The sequence below is a fragment of the Uloborus diversus genome, chromosome 9 (genome assembly GCF_026930045.1).
Source record: "Uloborus diversus isolate 005 chromosome 9, Udiv.v.3.1, whole genome shotgun sequence".
NCBI lineage: Eukaryota > Metazoa > Arthropoda > Arachnida > Araneae > Uloboridae > Uloborus > Uloborus diversus.
In genome coordinates this window covers 74,712,205-74,728,141 of record NC_072739.1, presented here as the reverse complement: position 1 = coordinate 74,728,141, position 15,937 = coordinate 74,712,205, and the positions used below count along the sequence as shown (strand labels likewise).

Below are 15,937 nucleotides of genomic sequence, written 5' to 3'. Positions count from 1 at the left end.
GACAGTCTGTGGTATTTTTTGAACAATTCAAATTTTTTTGACACTAATGCCAAAGCGAAAAATTATTTTTTGGCACCAAAAACTTGAAAACATTATATAGAATCTAAATATAATCTTAACTTTTGGTTTCAAGAAATAGAAAAAAAAAACTATCAATAAAAGACAAAATACAATATTTCATAGACTTAACATTGGCGTGAGTCAGAGATAAATATTACCGAATCAAATGTTTTTATAAGGGTTGCGGGAAAATACTGACCAACAATCGATTCAGACTCCTAGAATTTTAGGACTTTCAACTTTAACTCTTATACCACAAAATCAGTCCAACTCCACAGCATTGGCAGAAATGCAGACTTGGAGGGAGAATGACTGACATCGACTATCAGAAATTTGAAACTTCTTCTGGCTCCGACTCCTTTATACCAAAATGAGTCTGGCTCCGACTCCGCAGACCTTGTTTTTACTAGGGCTGCAGAGTCAGAGGGAAAATGTCCGACTCTGGCCCTGAGTCAAACTCCAGGAATTTTAAGGCACACGACTCTGACTCTGAGTCCTTGACCCCAAAATCAGTCCAAGTCTGACTCTGTAAGAAAGTGTTCATTAAATTTTTATCCACAGAAAACCGATTCTGAATAATCTTCATCAGAAAAAAAACCTTTCCCCCCAGGATAATATGGAAGAAAAAGGCTAAAGAAATCTTTAGCTGAATATTAGATGCTTTTGGAAACTAAGTCAAACCATTTTAACAGGCACACAAACAAAATTCAGCTAATTACTTTGCAGCATGTCGAGGATTATGTTATTATTTAGAATCTACATCATAAATCTGTAAAACATAAATGCAGAATAGTATTTTCCAAAACTATCTAGTTTCATTTCTGCCAAAATCCAGGGATTAAAATATATATAACAAATAGTATATATGCTATTCAGCCAATTAAAACTATTTTGACATACAATATTTCATTTAAACTAACTTAATTTAAACTAACGATTGAAATGTTCAAAAAATTGAGCTGATATCAGAGTAAAACTTTGAAATGATGCAAGAAGAATATAAATAATGGGACCTAAGTTGAGCCATCCCCTATCCATTAAAAAAAGAATCATCAAAATCGGTTCACTAGGTGAGACGCTGTGAGTGGACAAAAAAAAAAAAAAAAAAAAACATACATACGGCATGAACTGATAACCGCCTCCTTTTTGAAGTCTGTTAAAAATTACAGCATTAACAAATGATAAAATTCATTATCCATTGACACTCAAACAGGGGCAACATACATACCTTTTCGGCCCGTTGCTTTAGCCTCATGGCTTGGACACGTTTCAGCAGAGCTTGACATTTCTCCATTTTGCTGCTATTGCTGGTTGATGATCCTGGCAACTGGGAAAAAAAAGGAAGTTTTAAAATACATTTGCATACATAAAGGAGTTACTATATGGAAAACACTTCTTTCAAAATTTATTTTATTACATTGGTTGGAATCCATCACCATACAACTTTTTTTTTTTTCACATACATTTTTTAAATTGTAATATTTTTTATTCTTCTGAAGAATCTGTGGGTTATAACAGTACACAGTGAAAAAATATTAAAATTTTCAAGACCTTTCCTGAAACCAAATTATTCACCAATCATTGTGAGTAAGACATTATTAAGATTTAATTTTCTGACACTTTGTAAAGCAGAGATTGTCAACAGATGGTGGAAAGGCTAAAAATTGACCAGCCCACAAATTTTTAACTGCTGATATTACAAAAATTTCCTTTTTCCTACAAATAAATAAATAAATAAAATAACAACATTTTATACAGTATTTTAAATGTTAATTTAGCGATTCCTTTTCATAATTTTCTGCGCTTTTTATCAAAGGTTAATTTACTTATGTACAATAATTACAATATAATTACCTAACTTCACATTAAAATGTCAGCCTAAGTAGTGCAGTAAATTGAGGGGAAGCCACCCCCTCAAAATGCTTGGTTTTTTATTGTAAAAGTATTGCAAATGTAAAGTAAATTGGCTTCAAATCATCTTTTCCTTTAGTCAGTTTGGATATCTCCAAACATTGTTTTCCAACTAAAGCACCGATCATAGTTAAATCATGATATTATCTCATAATTAATTTATTTGAAAGTACTTCAATCATAATAACTTGTAGAATAATAACGCATATTCTAGTAAATGTAAAGTGTAAGATAGAATACTCTTGTCAGAAAATTACTTCATGAACAGAACACTGACGAACACCAGATAAAAAGAACAAACCTTTATTCACAAGAATGCAAGTTTAGCTGAATTAGTGATAGCGTTGCCAAACCAGAAGTTTAAATCAAACATCAGAAATATTGATATGATATAAAATAATGATATGATATGTTACACAATACACATTAAAAGTTTTGTTTTTTTTTGCGGAGAAGGGGGGACAAAAGAAATAACAGCTGGCGAATTTTTTTCAAATTTTTATAGGTTTGAGTGTTAAAAGTTGTTGTAAAACACTAGTCTAATGAATCTGTTTTGACATTTTTAAAGGTATAAATTCAGCTACCAAAGCAAAAAATTAGTGAATGATTAAAAGTTTGAACTTGTTGAACAAGAAATAATACTTACTGTAGCATAGGGAAGTTGAACAATATGGGTATTATTTTTGACATAAGCTTCATTTTCCCATTTATGAATATCTTCCATGTAAGAGGTACTGACATACATGTGCTCATGAATCAGGCTCTAAAGGCAACAGAATGAAACAACATTAGAAACAAATAACAACATATTCAAGATTTTAAAAATACCGTTGAATCTGGCTATCCCTTAAGACTACAAAGTGTCGTCATAATCAGAAAAGTTCAAAAATAAGTAATTAAACAATATTTTATAAAAAAATACAGACTAAATAAATTGATTAATAATTTGATGTTATTAATTAAATTCAATTAACTTAGTTTTGAATTATTGAATGACAAGGCCATAAAAAAAAACTATACTTAACTCATTTTTTTATTTTCTCTAAAATATTTCTAACTAGCAAAAATACCCAGCATTGCCTGGGTCAGTAATAATTGTGAGAAACAATCGCTACTTTCATTCGTTTTTCTTTTTTTATAACTGAAAGAACTCAAAAGACACCGCTTTGACATGATTAAAAATCGAGCTTCTTCCTTACCCATAAAAGTAAAATAGCAATAAGTATGAATAACGAAATAGTATTCAGTTAGAAACAAAAGCACAACATTTAAGCATATAAAATTTGAAGAATTTCCAAAATATGAACTAATAAAAACAAAGATCACTAAAATTACCGTGCGTTTTATTTATTTAATTAAATAGTACACACCAAATATTTAAATGCCTTTAAACTCATGTTTGTTCCGGAGAAACCTTGATTCAAAATTTTCATTATGATTACCATTAATATTGCTGTTGTAAGGCAAAGCATTTTTGTAACAATGGGTTTTATATTTAATCATTCAATGGGGAAATTACATGAAAGTAACTGTTTTCCATCATAACTTTTTTAAACTAAGTTTTTTAGAAATAAATTATAGCCTATGTTGCTTCCTGATAATGTAGCTATTTGTGGTGAAAAAATGGTTAAAATCGGTCCAGTAGTTTTGAAGTTTACCCCGGACATCCTTACATAAAGAAGTAGCCATTTATGTATATAGATAAGCATTTGCTTTTTTATTTTTGAATAACAATTCAATTCCTACAATATCTTTTCAGGTGTTTTCATTATTTCATAAGAAATATTGCAACTGCAAAAAAAAAAACAATACTGCCAAGGAATCCAAAGTGTCGTGGTAACCAGATTTTCACAATAGAGCACTGTCATGAAGCCTAGAGCCACTTAACATTGAGGTTTTATTACATAAATTTGGGACTTTGCAATGCTAACAGGACATTCAGAGTGTTGTGAAATCAAGTGTTGCGATATGAGGTTTGCCTGTATAAAAAGTGTAAAAAAAAGGAGTAATCCTCAATAGCACTTTTACTGCAAGAAAATATAAAAATTCAGGTTCCTAACCATTTTGCATACAATAAACATCACTAACACATACATAATCTTAAACATGACCTAAAAGTTACATTTAATAAAGTTATACAAATCAAAACTACAATTGAATGTTTTATTAAATATCTCATACACCACCACACAGGGCCGGATTTAGGGGAGAGCAGGCGGGCTACTGCCACGGGGCCTCCACAATAAAATTTTTACAAAATATCCTAACTTTCATGGGACGAAAATATTGGATATTTACATATATATCAAAATATTCGGATATATATCAAAGTATCGGGTATTTTCGAAAATATGATGATCTTTTCGAACCCTGATTACGGGCCTGCACTCCTTCATTGCCTCAGAGCTTCCACACTTCCAAATCCGGCCCTGCCATCACATTATACGATTATACTTTATGAAATAAATATAATCAAGCATGAATATAACTAAGTCCCAATAAACCAAGACCATTGTTTTTATGTTATTTGTAACAATCAATTTAGAAGTTAACAAAACATAAAGGCTATTGTTTGAGCAATAAAAAAACCCAACATTTGACTTTTTTTAATTTTTAGAAAGCCCCATGAAATGTGTAGAACGTCAAATAGAATTTTCAGCTGTTACTGTGTAATGATTATCAACAGGATTGATTATTTCCAGGACCATTGAGGGGGAGGGGGGTAAACTTATGCATTGCATAGGGGCAATGAAGAAGAATCCTTAGAAAAAATTGAAATATTAAACAAGTTTCATTTTTCAATTTTTTTATGGTCACTGTGAGATTGTTTCAGGAATGATTACACTTGTTTCTCTTTTTCACACTAGATTCAATAGGTTCATATAAATAAAACAATTTAAAACTTTTGAAGACAAAAAAAATTCTTTGAAATTTTTTTCTTACAAATTAAGGTTCTAGCGATTCAAAAAAAAAAAAAAAGAATTTCAGGATTTGGGAACTTAAAATAACCTGTAATTCTGAAGTAGCCCGTATAAGATTTACCCATTTGGAAGGGATAAAAGGTAGAGAGAGAGAGTCTTCAATTCTTGAAGCAAGGATCCTAAGTCCCATGATATATTTTAAAGTAAAGTATTGTAAAAAGTAAAAGTATTGTATAAAGTAAAGTAAAAAATCATATTTTGTTCCCTAGATAGACATACATGATTGGTAAAACATGTCTCCAATTCATCTTAGCTGAACTATGTGATAAGGGGGATCTTTGCCGCAGTTTTTTCTAACTAAACATTTATTTTTTTCCTCTTATTACTAATTCCTGCTCTAAGGGTTCCCTCCAATAAAGAACTACATAAACCATTGAGAAAGAAAAGTCATAAGAGGGGGAAAAAATCACTCACCTCTGTACGGCTGGGAGTGATGACCGAAGAATGAACTGGGTACTTCAGTTGCAACAGGCGTTGGAGGAAGTTGACCATGTGCTGTGATCCCACATTTATGCGCTTGGCATTCCGGACATCAAACTTCGAACGCACAACAGGCAACACATGGGTGGCAGTGTGCCCCAAGGACACAACAAGCCCATACACACCTGAAGAAGCGATGACGGATGAATTTCTCTCATAAAAGAGCCCACTTTATCTTAGTCCCTCCCCACCCCCTTTGTCACATATCCCACTATTTTTCACAAACATATTGTAATAAAAAAGGTGATACAGATGTAACACTTCTTGTTACTCCCTCTCTCTCCCTTGTCACAAACTGTTACAATTTCTTCAACTCCCTCCTCAAAGTGTGACATCATTTGTGAACGACCTCTTAGGGAAATTCAATTTTTGATTCACTAATTGCAAATTCAATTTAACTATTTGGAAATACATGTTACTAATGATTATTGGAAACACTTTAATTGTTTCTCAAATGTCTTTTATACTTACATTTTACCTTTAGCAGCTGGAACAGTTTGTTCATGTGTAAAATTGTGACAACATACGAGGGCTATCCAGAAAGTAGATTACGTTTTCGTCTGTGTCCGCTAGGGGCGGGGCTAGCGCGGCCATCTTGGGGTCAAAGCGTTGCGCAGCTCAGTCTGCATCTAGCCGTGCTAGTGAGAGGTTCGTGCTGTGTTCGTTCAGATACTGTGACGGTTTGAAATGTCTGCGTTAATTGAAAATCCCGCGAGCTGCGAGGTGCGCGCAGTAATAAGGTTTCTGACTGCAAAAAACTGTAAACCGATAGAAATCTATCGGCAGCTTTGTGAAGTGTATGGGGACAACATTATCACTGAAGGTGGAGTGCGTCAGTGGGTCATAAGATTTAAAAATGGCCGAACCAATGTTCACGACGAAGATCGAAGTGGGAGACCCAGCATAGTGAACGCCGAACTTCTCGAAAAAGTCGATGCTAAAGTCCGGGAAAATCGAAATTTCACAATAACGGAACTTTTTTTAAGTTTTCCACAAATTTCGCAAAGTTTGGTGCACGAAATCATCAGCGAAAAGCTTGGTTACCACAAGTTTTGTGCAAGATGGATTCCAAAAATCTTGACAGAGGACCACAAAAATCAGCGAATGGCTGCAGCGTTGAACTTTTTGGACGCTTACCATAAGGATGGTGACTTTTTACTCGATCGCATCGTTACTGGTGACGAAACATGGGTGAAACACGTGAACTGTGAAACGAAATTGCAATCAATGCAGTGGGGGCACACAAGTTCTCCCCAAAAACCCAAGAAATGCATGCAAACAATGTCGGCAAGGAAGATCATGGCGACTGTTTTTTGGGACAGAAAAGGTGTGATTTTGGTGGACTTCCTGGAAAGAGGCACTACAATAAACTCTCAAAGGTATTGCCAAACTCTCCAAAAACTGAGAAGAGCAATTCAAAACAAGCGCAGAGGAATGTTGAGCTCTAAGATCTTGTTGTTTCACGACAACGCCCGGCCCCACACGGCAAATGTCACTCGTAATGTTCTTGAATCTTTTAAGTGGGAGTTGTTTCCTCATCCACCGTACAGTCCCGACCTGGCACCGAGCGACTTCCACCTATTCCCAGCAATGAAGAAGTGGCTGGCTATGCAGCGTTTTGATGACGACGCACAGCTGCAAGAAGAGGTAACGGAGTGGTTGAAGGCGCAGGCGGCCGAATTTTTCGACGAAGGAATTTCCAAGCTCGTACATCGCTACGATAAATGCCTTAATTTGTATGGTGACTATGTCGAAAAGTAGTATTTGAGTGTGGCTTTCATCTGTATATAATAAAAAAAATTTCCTATACTTTGTTTATTTTTTATTCCAAAATGTAATCTACTTTCTGGATAGCCCTCGTATATATACTAGCACAAAAATAAATAAATAAATAAATAAAAAACAATTGAAAAGAGTTTTAAAAAAAACTCAGCAAATAGCTGTTTCAGAATAATAAATGCAAGCCCCTTCATCAGTGCAAAAACAAATGGATACCAAAGTTCGACAATGGATAAGTGAACGAGAAATTTGTTTCGTGAACGTTTCTCGTTTTCTTGTTGGTTGTCGAACTTAGGTATCGATTTTTTTTTTTTTTTTTGCACTGATGAAAGAGTTTGCACTCATAACCCTGTTTTCAGAGTTTTGAAACTCATTTTAATTGTTTTTATTTGTACTAGTATATAGGCTGTCACAATTTTATACATTGCATTTCCGACTGCTTTTTTTATAGTTTGTTCATGTTTTCTCTAATGAATCAAATATTGACAAAGCAGACACCAAACTACAAAAACCTTTGAAGAATGAATTTAGTTCTCTTCTTTTCATGCTTAACTTGTATGATGTTTTAATAGGCTATGTTTTTCACTTTTGTTATTTAATCGGTTTTTGAATTGCCTCAAGAGCTTCATGGAAATATGCTTTTCTCCAACAACTTTCTACCCTGCAATATGACTGCTTATCAGAGAACTCCACAAATAGTATAAGACAATAAATAAATAAATAAATAAATAAATAAAATTAAAAAAAAGAAATAAATAGATAGCAATCAAAAGATCAAAATACAAAACAAACCTTTAGGCTTATAATTATAATTGTAGAAGCTGAAGAGGGAATCAATGCCATATCCAACTTGTGGAACATTGTAGCATTCAAAAAGTAGTTCTGACATTACTGAAATTAAAATAAAAGTTTTAACTCAGGATGAAAAACGACATAATAAAATTTTTAACTTTTGTATTTTCTTTTTTAAGATAAGGGCTAATTAAAAAATGGAAAATTTAAACTATGCTAAACAACCGCTATTCATTACAGTTATTTTGACAAAATTAGCTTTTAGTTTCACATAAAAAAGTGGCAAAAGTTACAATTAATTTATATTGATTAAATAAAAAGAATAAATAGCTAAAATAAAAAGAATATTTAATTAGAAAAAAATAACCTCAAATATATCCAGTATGGTACATTCAATCAATAAGAGGACATTTGAAAACATAAAAAATTTATTTTAGTCTTGGAAAAAAAGTCTTCAACATTGGTTACATTGTCGCTTAACCATATTTCAGCACACTAATCAAAAATAATTCAGTTGCATTTTTCAAAACAGGAAAGTAAATTTTTTACAAAATGTGCCATCTCAAAAATTAACCATTCAAAAAGTAATTGGAATTTGCTTGGATAAGAACAATCTCCATGAAAGTACATGAGGGTTCCCACTTCAAAGAGAAAATCAAAATAAAGCACACTAATTTTCTTCACTCTTACAGATTAGCATTTCTTTCAGGAGTTCATAGGAAGTTATAAGATTTTCAATGTCATTAAAGCTAATTGCATTAGATGGCTAGGACATCTATACAAATCGGAGGGCATCAATCCAATGAAGAGAGTGACCTTTTCTAAACCCGGTGAGGCCAAACAGAGAGGTTTAACCAGCCATAAGGCGGGCAAGTGTTTAAAAAGAGCTCCAAGCAACTGAAGCGAGAAGATGGAGAATAATGGTGCCTAACCAGGTAGTAGGGCTGGGCGATACATCGATGCATCGCCAAAAACTGATGTGCATCCTACATCATTAAACCAGTTTCAAATTTTTCTCTAAACCTATGTATTGATACTGCTCCGATGTACAGACACCGGTCGAAGGTTGCTGTCATTTTAATCTCTAATTTTTCACACTAATGTTAATTAGAAGTGTATCAATCCAATCTGATTTAACAATGAATGTGCGAAGAGTTAGACTTTCATTTCTCCCAAAACATGCAAGAATTGCCCATGTGTTCGTCGTTACAGCCGAAAGATATGTTGATGAACTAGTAAGTTCATCATATAGTCACTCGCCAGAAAAAAAAGCATAATTTAAAGAGCAAAATAGCAACAAAAAATGCAACATGTATTTTGGTGTTACAAGAAATGGAGTTCCTAGCACAGATGTCACACGGGTCGGTAACTCGTAATGTTACCGACCTCTCCCCACCCCCCCAAAAAAATCCTTTATGAATGTTTTATGCAAAAATGAAACTTACATAATTTTCATAAACAACACAGTTCTTTTTTTTGGGGAATAACAATAGTTTTGAACACAGATATAAACTGTAAATCCATTTTATGTATTTATATTTTTTATAAACTATGAAATCTTCTTTGAGTGTCACTTGGCGCGGCCCCTCTCTCCCGCTACTGATGACAAGGAACCTCTTTTAAAGCAAGAATGCGTGAGCTTTTGAATGGAATGCATGCCTTTGTGTCCATTTACTTACGTCTTTTTCCATTGAAAAAACAGGCTCATTGTAATCTCAAAACTTGTCTTCCGTATTTTTCACTAACTTTGTAATATAATGAATTTTTTTCTGGGGCTAAAATCTGTAAATTCGTATCTGGCATGATATATAATTTTTCTACCTTGCATATATATTGTAAAACTTAAACAAGCAAGTTTAATTTAAAAAAAAAAAAAAAACTTACATCGTGATGCATTGCTACATTGTGATGTAAGGTTGGCGATGCATCACAATGTAGAAATTCCTACATTGCCCAGCCCTACCGGGTTATAGCAAAAACTTATTGAGATAGCCTTGATCTGTCCTTGGCCGTAGAGCGGAAGAAGAACACTTTATGTACTTCTGGAATTTATACCCTGCTTTAAAAGGGCCTGATTTACATTGTCTATAGTATATCAGGTCCTGAATACGTTTTTACTCACATTGCCTTGAATAATTAGGGTTGCAAACAGGTTCTGTCAGGATGATGGGATGGTCTACGCGGCCCTCGGTATTGATACATAAGTGGTTGAAGATGTAATCAAAGATGCTCTCCTGCAATGATTTAAAATCATGATTAATTAAATGAAGGAAGGATAGTAGCTCAAATCAACTTAATAAAATACCTTAGCTACAAAACTCTATTCAGAAAATTGCTTAAAAAACAAAAATATAATGAAATCCAAACTTTTTTTAAAACAAAGCAAGAAAGAGTAAAAACTGATAGACGATACCAACCTGAATGTCGAATTGCGTCACAACGTTTTTGTCGAATTGTGTCTTCGACAGCCATCGGACGACCTCAATATTTTTTATGTCATTTCCTATGTGGGTCTCATTTTCCTGCAATAAATTTCACCAGACAAATATTAAAGGTAATATTCATCATTTGGGACTATTGCTATAGATATTTTTGAGAATAAATAGCTACCTTTTTCCCACGAAGCTTGGCAACAAGATTTCTGAACACCAGAGGTGGTTTTTCGTCAGTTGCCCATCCTGCTTTGCATTGATAAGAACCTAGTCAGAAAATGATCACTAATGTTGTATGCATTCCAAAATTTTCTAAAGATTAAATCTAACATACAAAAATCAATTGGCTGTAATTGCTACACCAATCAATCAAATTACAGAGAAAGAAATTCTTATTATTAGAATCATATCATTAAATTGATATTCATTTTTCTTAATATATTTTGCTGTAAGTATTCTAGTTGATAATCAATAATGATTAAAACTGCGGTACTGATTGCATCAGTCAAAAATGAGCATAAAAGTTAGGCCCATCACTTTGAATTTTTCCAGGGTGGTGGGCAAAGGGTATATACTCAATGTAAATTATAATCCTCCCTCCCCATAGGCAGCTGATGCACAAAAAAAGGGAGACGTCAAAAGAGGAGTGAAGGGTTAGGTGCATGGTCCCTAAAGGTTTTTTTTCTGTAAAATTGGGACTACAAATTTGAACTTTAACATTAAAGATTAAACAATTTCTAAAATGTGTTGAATATGGCCTCAAAACTCAGAATGGATGACCACAATAGACTATCCTTTTCCATTTCAAAGTTCCATTCTTATGAACAAACACTAGCAAAGCCCATTTATTAAGAACATTTAGCTTAGTTTTTGGTGAAATAAATCAATTCATGGAGTATAATATCCTTTTTCAATTACTTGTTAATTTTTAATTTTGAAAAGTAAGGGATCAGTTTCCTCACTTGCCCCCTCATATAAACTGCCTACGTCTCCCTCCCCCCCCCACAAAAAACATGCCAAGGCATATGTAAAAATATTAACCAGGGACTATGTTAAGCATTCATCACAGTGCCAAATTTGATAAAATCATAAATGCGGGGAAAAAAATTCCAATTTCGCAAACAGAAAATTCTTTAAAATTTCCATAGAAAAAATATATTTCCCTGCCTTATCCTCAAAAGATTGTCAAAAAATAAGTTATACTTCATTCTCTGATCAAATATTTCTCCAAGACAAAAAATACATTAAAATCAGTTAAAGTTTGAAAACTGAATTTCAAAAGTTAACTTTTGAAATTTGGCTAATTTACTGGCTAACAGTTCGAAATCCTTAGTTCGGCCCCTGGTAATTATAAGATAAAATATTAATAATGTAAAAACATTACAATTTAAGGTGTCTAATTGACCCGACTGACCTCTTAAATGATGGGGGGGGGGGGGGAGGTGGATAAAAGAGCCAAGAATTTCAATCCTGCACTGCCAAACTAACACTAAAAATCATGAAGAGCAGAGCTTATATTCTCATTTTTAAGGGTCAAATTGTACAAAATAAAAAATCAGGCTGTTCTACATTTTCTTGGTGAAATGGGGCAGCAATAACGGAAAAACACCAAGTTACAGGTAGTTTTTTATACCAATCTCACGCATTTGGAATATTATTAAATATTATGTTACGAAAAGAGTTGGTGGAAATAAACGAAATAATAAAGTTTGAATTTTATGCTCACCAAGAAATAAAAATTTAAAATACCATTATCGATGATCAAAGGAACTTTGGATCTCAGAAGCTGATCAGAATAAGGCAAGAAAGGATCAGATTTGACTTGATAAGTCGGCATGGGATAGATTTTTCCTATAAAAGAGAAATAACAATAAATAAAGTGTTGCTAAAATAAAATAGTACACAAAATTGGGATCAAAATGAGTCACGAGAACAAGTACTAAGCAGCTTCTTAAATCGAAAAGTTTGGACGATTTCAAAAAAAAACAGAAGAAAAGCACATAATTTCAAATGTCAAAACCATATTATGCCGTAATTTTGTATGTAATTATGAATATTTTATTGTGCTATTCGATCAATATGTACCTGACTGACTCATCGTTTTTGAAAATCATGAATTAGAATGAATAACAATTCACAAAATATTCTGAAGATTATAAATTAAGCGTGATTCGAAAAAAAAGTGAACCGCTTGGAAATTTGTAAACAAACAATCTTTAAGAGTTGTGTTGTTTCCAGGATGCTCAGAAAGGGGGAAAATTTCTTCTTCTTCTTCGTGGGTTTAATACCCATAACATAAAATGATGAGGGCTGCGTACGTAGCGCTTTGCCTCCATTACATATAATAGTAAAATTTCATAACATTTAGTGATAAAAGGAAACACTTTTATATGTTAATGCATTTATATATAATTTTTTTTTCTCTATTAGTAATATATAAAACCGAATAAGTTCATTTTGAAACAGGTTATGTAAAAATTCAGAACAGGAGGAAAGGAAAATATGTAAAATAGGAGCTTCTCTTCTGTCGTGGATAAAAGGAGCTCCCAGACAAGACAATCTCAGAACAAGGCCAGGATGCCCCTCCCCTGGCTTGGGATTTTGAGGGCATCTTGGCAAAAAAATGTCAGAAAAATTAAATCCGTTAGTAGATAATTGATTTAGTATAACTGTTCTTTGGTCCTTGTTTTTATCACAATTCCAAATGATATGATCAGAATTTTCGATCTTTTGGCACGTATCACAAAGGGGGGAGTTTGATTTCCTTATTTTGAAAAGCTTCTCTTTTGTTAGATAGGAATCAGTTAATATTCTATTTAGTTTTGTTTCTTCTTTTCGGTTTTTTATCCATTTGTAATTTTGGTTTATTGACTTTTCAACATCTTTGAATCTTTTGTAATATTTTGAGCTCTCCCAAATTCTCAACATTTCTTTGATCCTCTCTTTTTTAATATAGTTAAGAACGTCTTTCTAGGTACTGATAGGTATCATAGGTGTTTCGGGACATGATTCAGCTTGTTTTGCTAAGTTATCGGCTATTTCGTTATCCGGGATCCCTTTGTGCCCGGGTACCCAGATTATTTTAATCTCTGTCTTCTTTGCTATTTCTAATAAATGGTATCTTGTATTGTAAATTAGTATTTCTTCGTTTCTATTTTTTTCTTTTAGTGCCGTTATTGCACTTAGTGAGTCAGATAAAATTATCACTGGGGACTCATGCTTGATAAGGAATTTAGCTGCATACCAAATTGCAGTAAGCTCCGCAGTATATACTGAGCAATAAGATGGAATTTTTAATTTTCTTTCGATCCCTTCACTTTTGTTTAGTACCGAAAAGGCTGTGTAATTTAATTTTGAGCCATCCGTAGCCCAGATTTGATAAGGGGGAAAATTTAGATACGAAGTAGCGAAGAAAGCTGGAGTGAAAAGTTCAATGCAGTCTCGGTCTCGGCTCTGCCTCCAAAACTACGTTTTCATATAGGGGCTCTACCTCCAATGTCTGGCTGAAAGATTTTGAAAAAAAGAAAGAAAAAGCAACCACTTATGTACGATATGACTTGTCAGTGAAAAATTGAAACGTGTTACCTCTTTGACTAATTTGTTAAATTACTGCTAAGTGGCATACTCAAGCTTTTAAATTGCGAATAGGCACATTCTATTTATTTTTTCAAGATTGTTTTATTTTTAAATGAGTACATTAAAATTGACAACTGTCAGACTCATCATTTTTGGGGTCAGGAGGGCGTAATGCCTCCCCCCTTTAAGTTCTCAAGTTAAGAGACTAATTAGTTTAACCAATTAAAACTTTGAAATTTAATTTTGTTGCAACCACATCAAGTAGGTGCTCATTTTTGATCAGCTCTCGGAATTTCATTTTGCTCTCCAGGCCCTGCTCACCTCATAAAACTTTTAAACTTTAAAATGCTCCTTTTCTGAAAAGACCTCTTTATGAACAGAATAAATTTCTTTTAAAACAATTTCTCTAACATTTCCATTGATACAGCCCATGCTATACCCCCCCCCCCCCACACACACAGTGGTAGCCCTGCTTGAGCATTATTATATCAGAATAAATCAGGGAAATATTTATTCACTGAGATGGCCGATGATAGCTTTTCTGTGTTCTCTATTGCAGATCTTAGCATATGGAGCGAGATGGTTGCCCATCTTGCAAGAGCAATGTCCCTTCGTTCCTTCGGAATTTTACCGAGTACCCCCCCCCCCCCTCCCTAAAAAAGCGACCTCCAAATAGAAGGACTAAAATCTTTTTAAAATGTCTTCTGTAAAATTTTCAATGGCAAAGTCTGCTTCACATCACTACCCCCCCCCCCCCCTTTTTCATGAGTAAAGTGCATATGTGGGGACTTTAGCCATTAGTATTAGATAAATGGCTGGAATATTTATTCGCAGAGAGTGTCGTTGGATGTTTTCCTTTGCACATACTTTACCTATGTAGTAACAGCTTTAGTATTTCACGCCATTACTTTAACCAGTGAGCTACCGGTCGCTCATCGAACACAACCATAGTACGCATTGAATATATATCTTTTACACCTCAACCCCCCCTCCCCCGCCGTTAAATATTTGAATTGATGTACCTAAATATTTCGATATGTCGAAAATATCGATGTTTTTAGACAGTGGCGGATCCAGACTATGGATTTGGAAGGGGAACTTTTTAGCAGTTATGTTTATGGGAGGGGGGAGGACACATGAAATTACTCAATTTTTCTGCAACTGATAGGGGTGTCCGGGGATTTTTTGAAATTGCGTCCTAAGAACGCAGTTTAAGACGGTCTCTGATGATGTTACGGGGAAAAAAGGTTCAAGGGGCTTTCTGCGAAATTTTTTAGAAATTGAAGTTTTAAAAAAAGCGATTATAGGCGATATTTGTTGACGGTAACGTAAGAGATGAGACTTTTTGGGGCTGCTCCCGATCGTTTTTTTTTTTTTTTTTTTTTTTTGTAGAATAGATCTAAATTGATCAACCCTACAGCCAATTTTCCACCCAAGTTCCAAAAACGTAGTTACAGACAAACTTCGATGATGCCACGAGCATTGGGGTTCTAAGGCTCCTCCCAAAAAATATTTCGAAATTGAAGACCTTGAAAACGAAGTTTTTAAGCGATATTCAGTGACCGAAGGATTTGAACGCTCTCCCTCTTAAATTTTTCCCCTAAAATTTTAATTTTTTCGGTTTTAGATTTCCTACGAGAGCATTCGGGCTCTTGTCCGGAAATTTTTCGTAATTGACGTCTCAAAAACGTGGACTGTAGACCATATTTTGTAACGTTAGGAGTTTGGCAATTTTTCAAATTTGTAGCTCCGAAAAAGCAATATTAAAATATTCTCGGTATTTTTAGAATGCGAGGTGTTAAGTAGTTCTCCCCTGGAAAATTTTCAAAATAGAAGCCCTGAAAACGAGATTCGAGAGGCTCTTTAAAGGTTTTGGCGGGGGAAATGAGATTTCCAAAGAGTAGCATTATGAAGACATTTTCTTAT

General features: G+C 33.9%; 1 protein-coding gene across 1 annotated transcript in view; it reads right to left on the bottom strand.

The window, feature by feature from the left end:
* The window catches only part of LOC129230321 (actin-related protein 5-like), a 37,226-nt gene that overhangs the window by 20,021 nt on the left and 1,268 nt on the right, over positions 1-15,937 (bottom strand). The window contains exons 2-9 of the mRNA XM_054864720.1: positions 12,185-12,286; positions 10,614-10,702; positions 10,421-10,525; positions 10,126-10,237; positions 8,004-8,102; positions 5,367-5,557; positions 2,618-2,734; positions 1,289-1,387 (exon numbers count right to left, since the gene is read on the bottom strand). Of these exons, the coding sequence (XP_054720695.1) occupies positions 1,289-1,387; positions 2,618-2,734; positions 5,367-5,557; positions 8,004-8,102; positions 10,126-10,237; positions 10,421-10,525; positions 10,614-10,702; positions 12,185-12,286 (914 nt within the window). The remainder of the gene's footprint in view (positions 1-1,288; positions 1,388-2,617; positions 2,735-5,366; positions 5,558-8,003; positions 8,103-10,125; positions 10,238-10,420; positions 10,526-10,613; positions 10,703-12,184; positions 12,287-15,937) is intronic.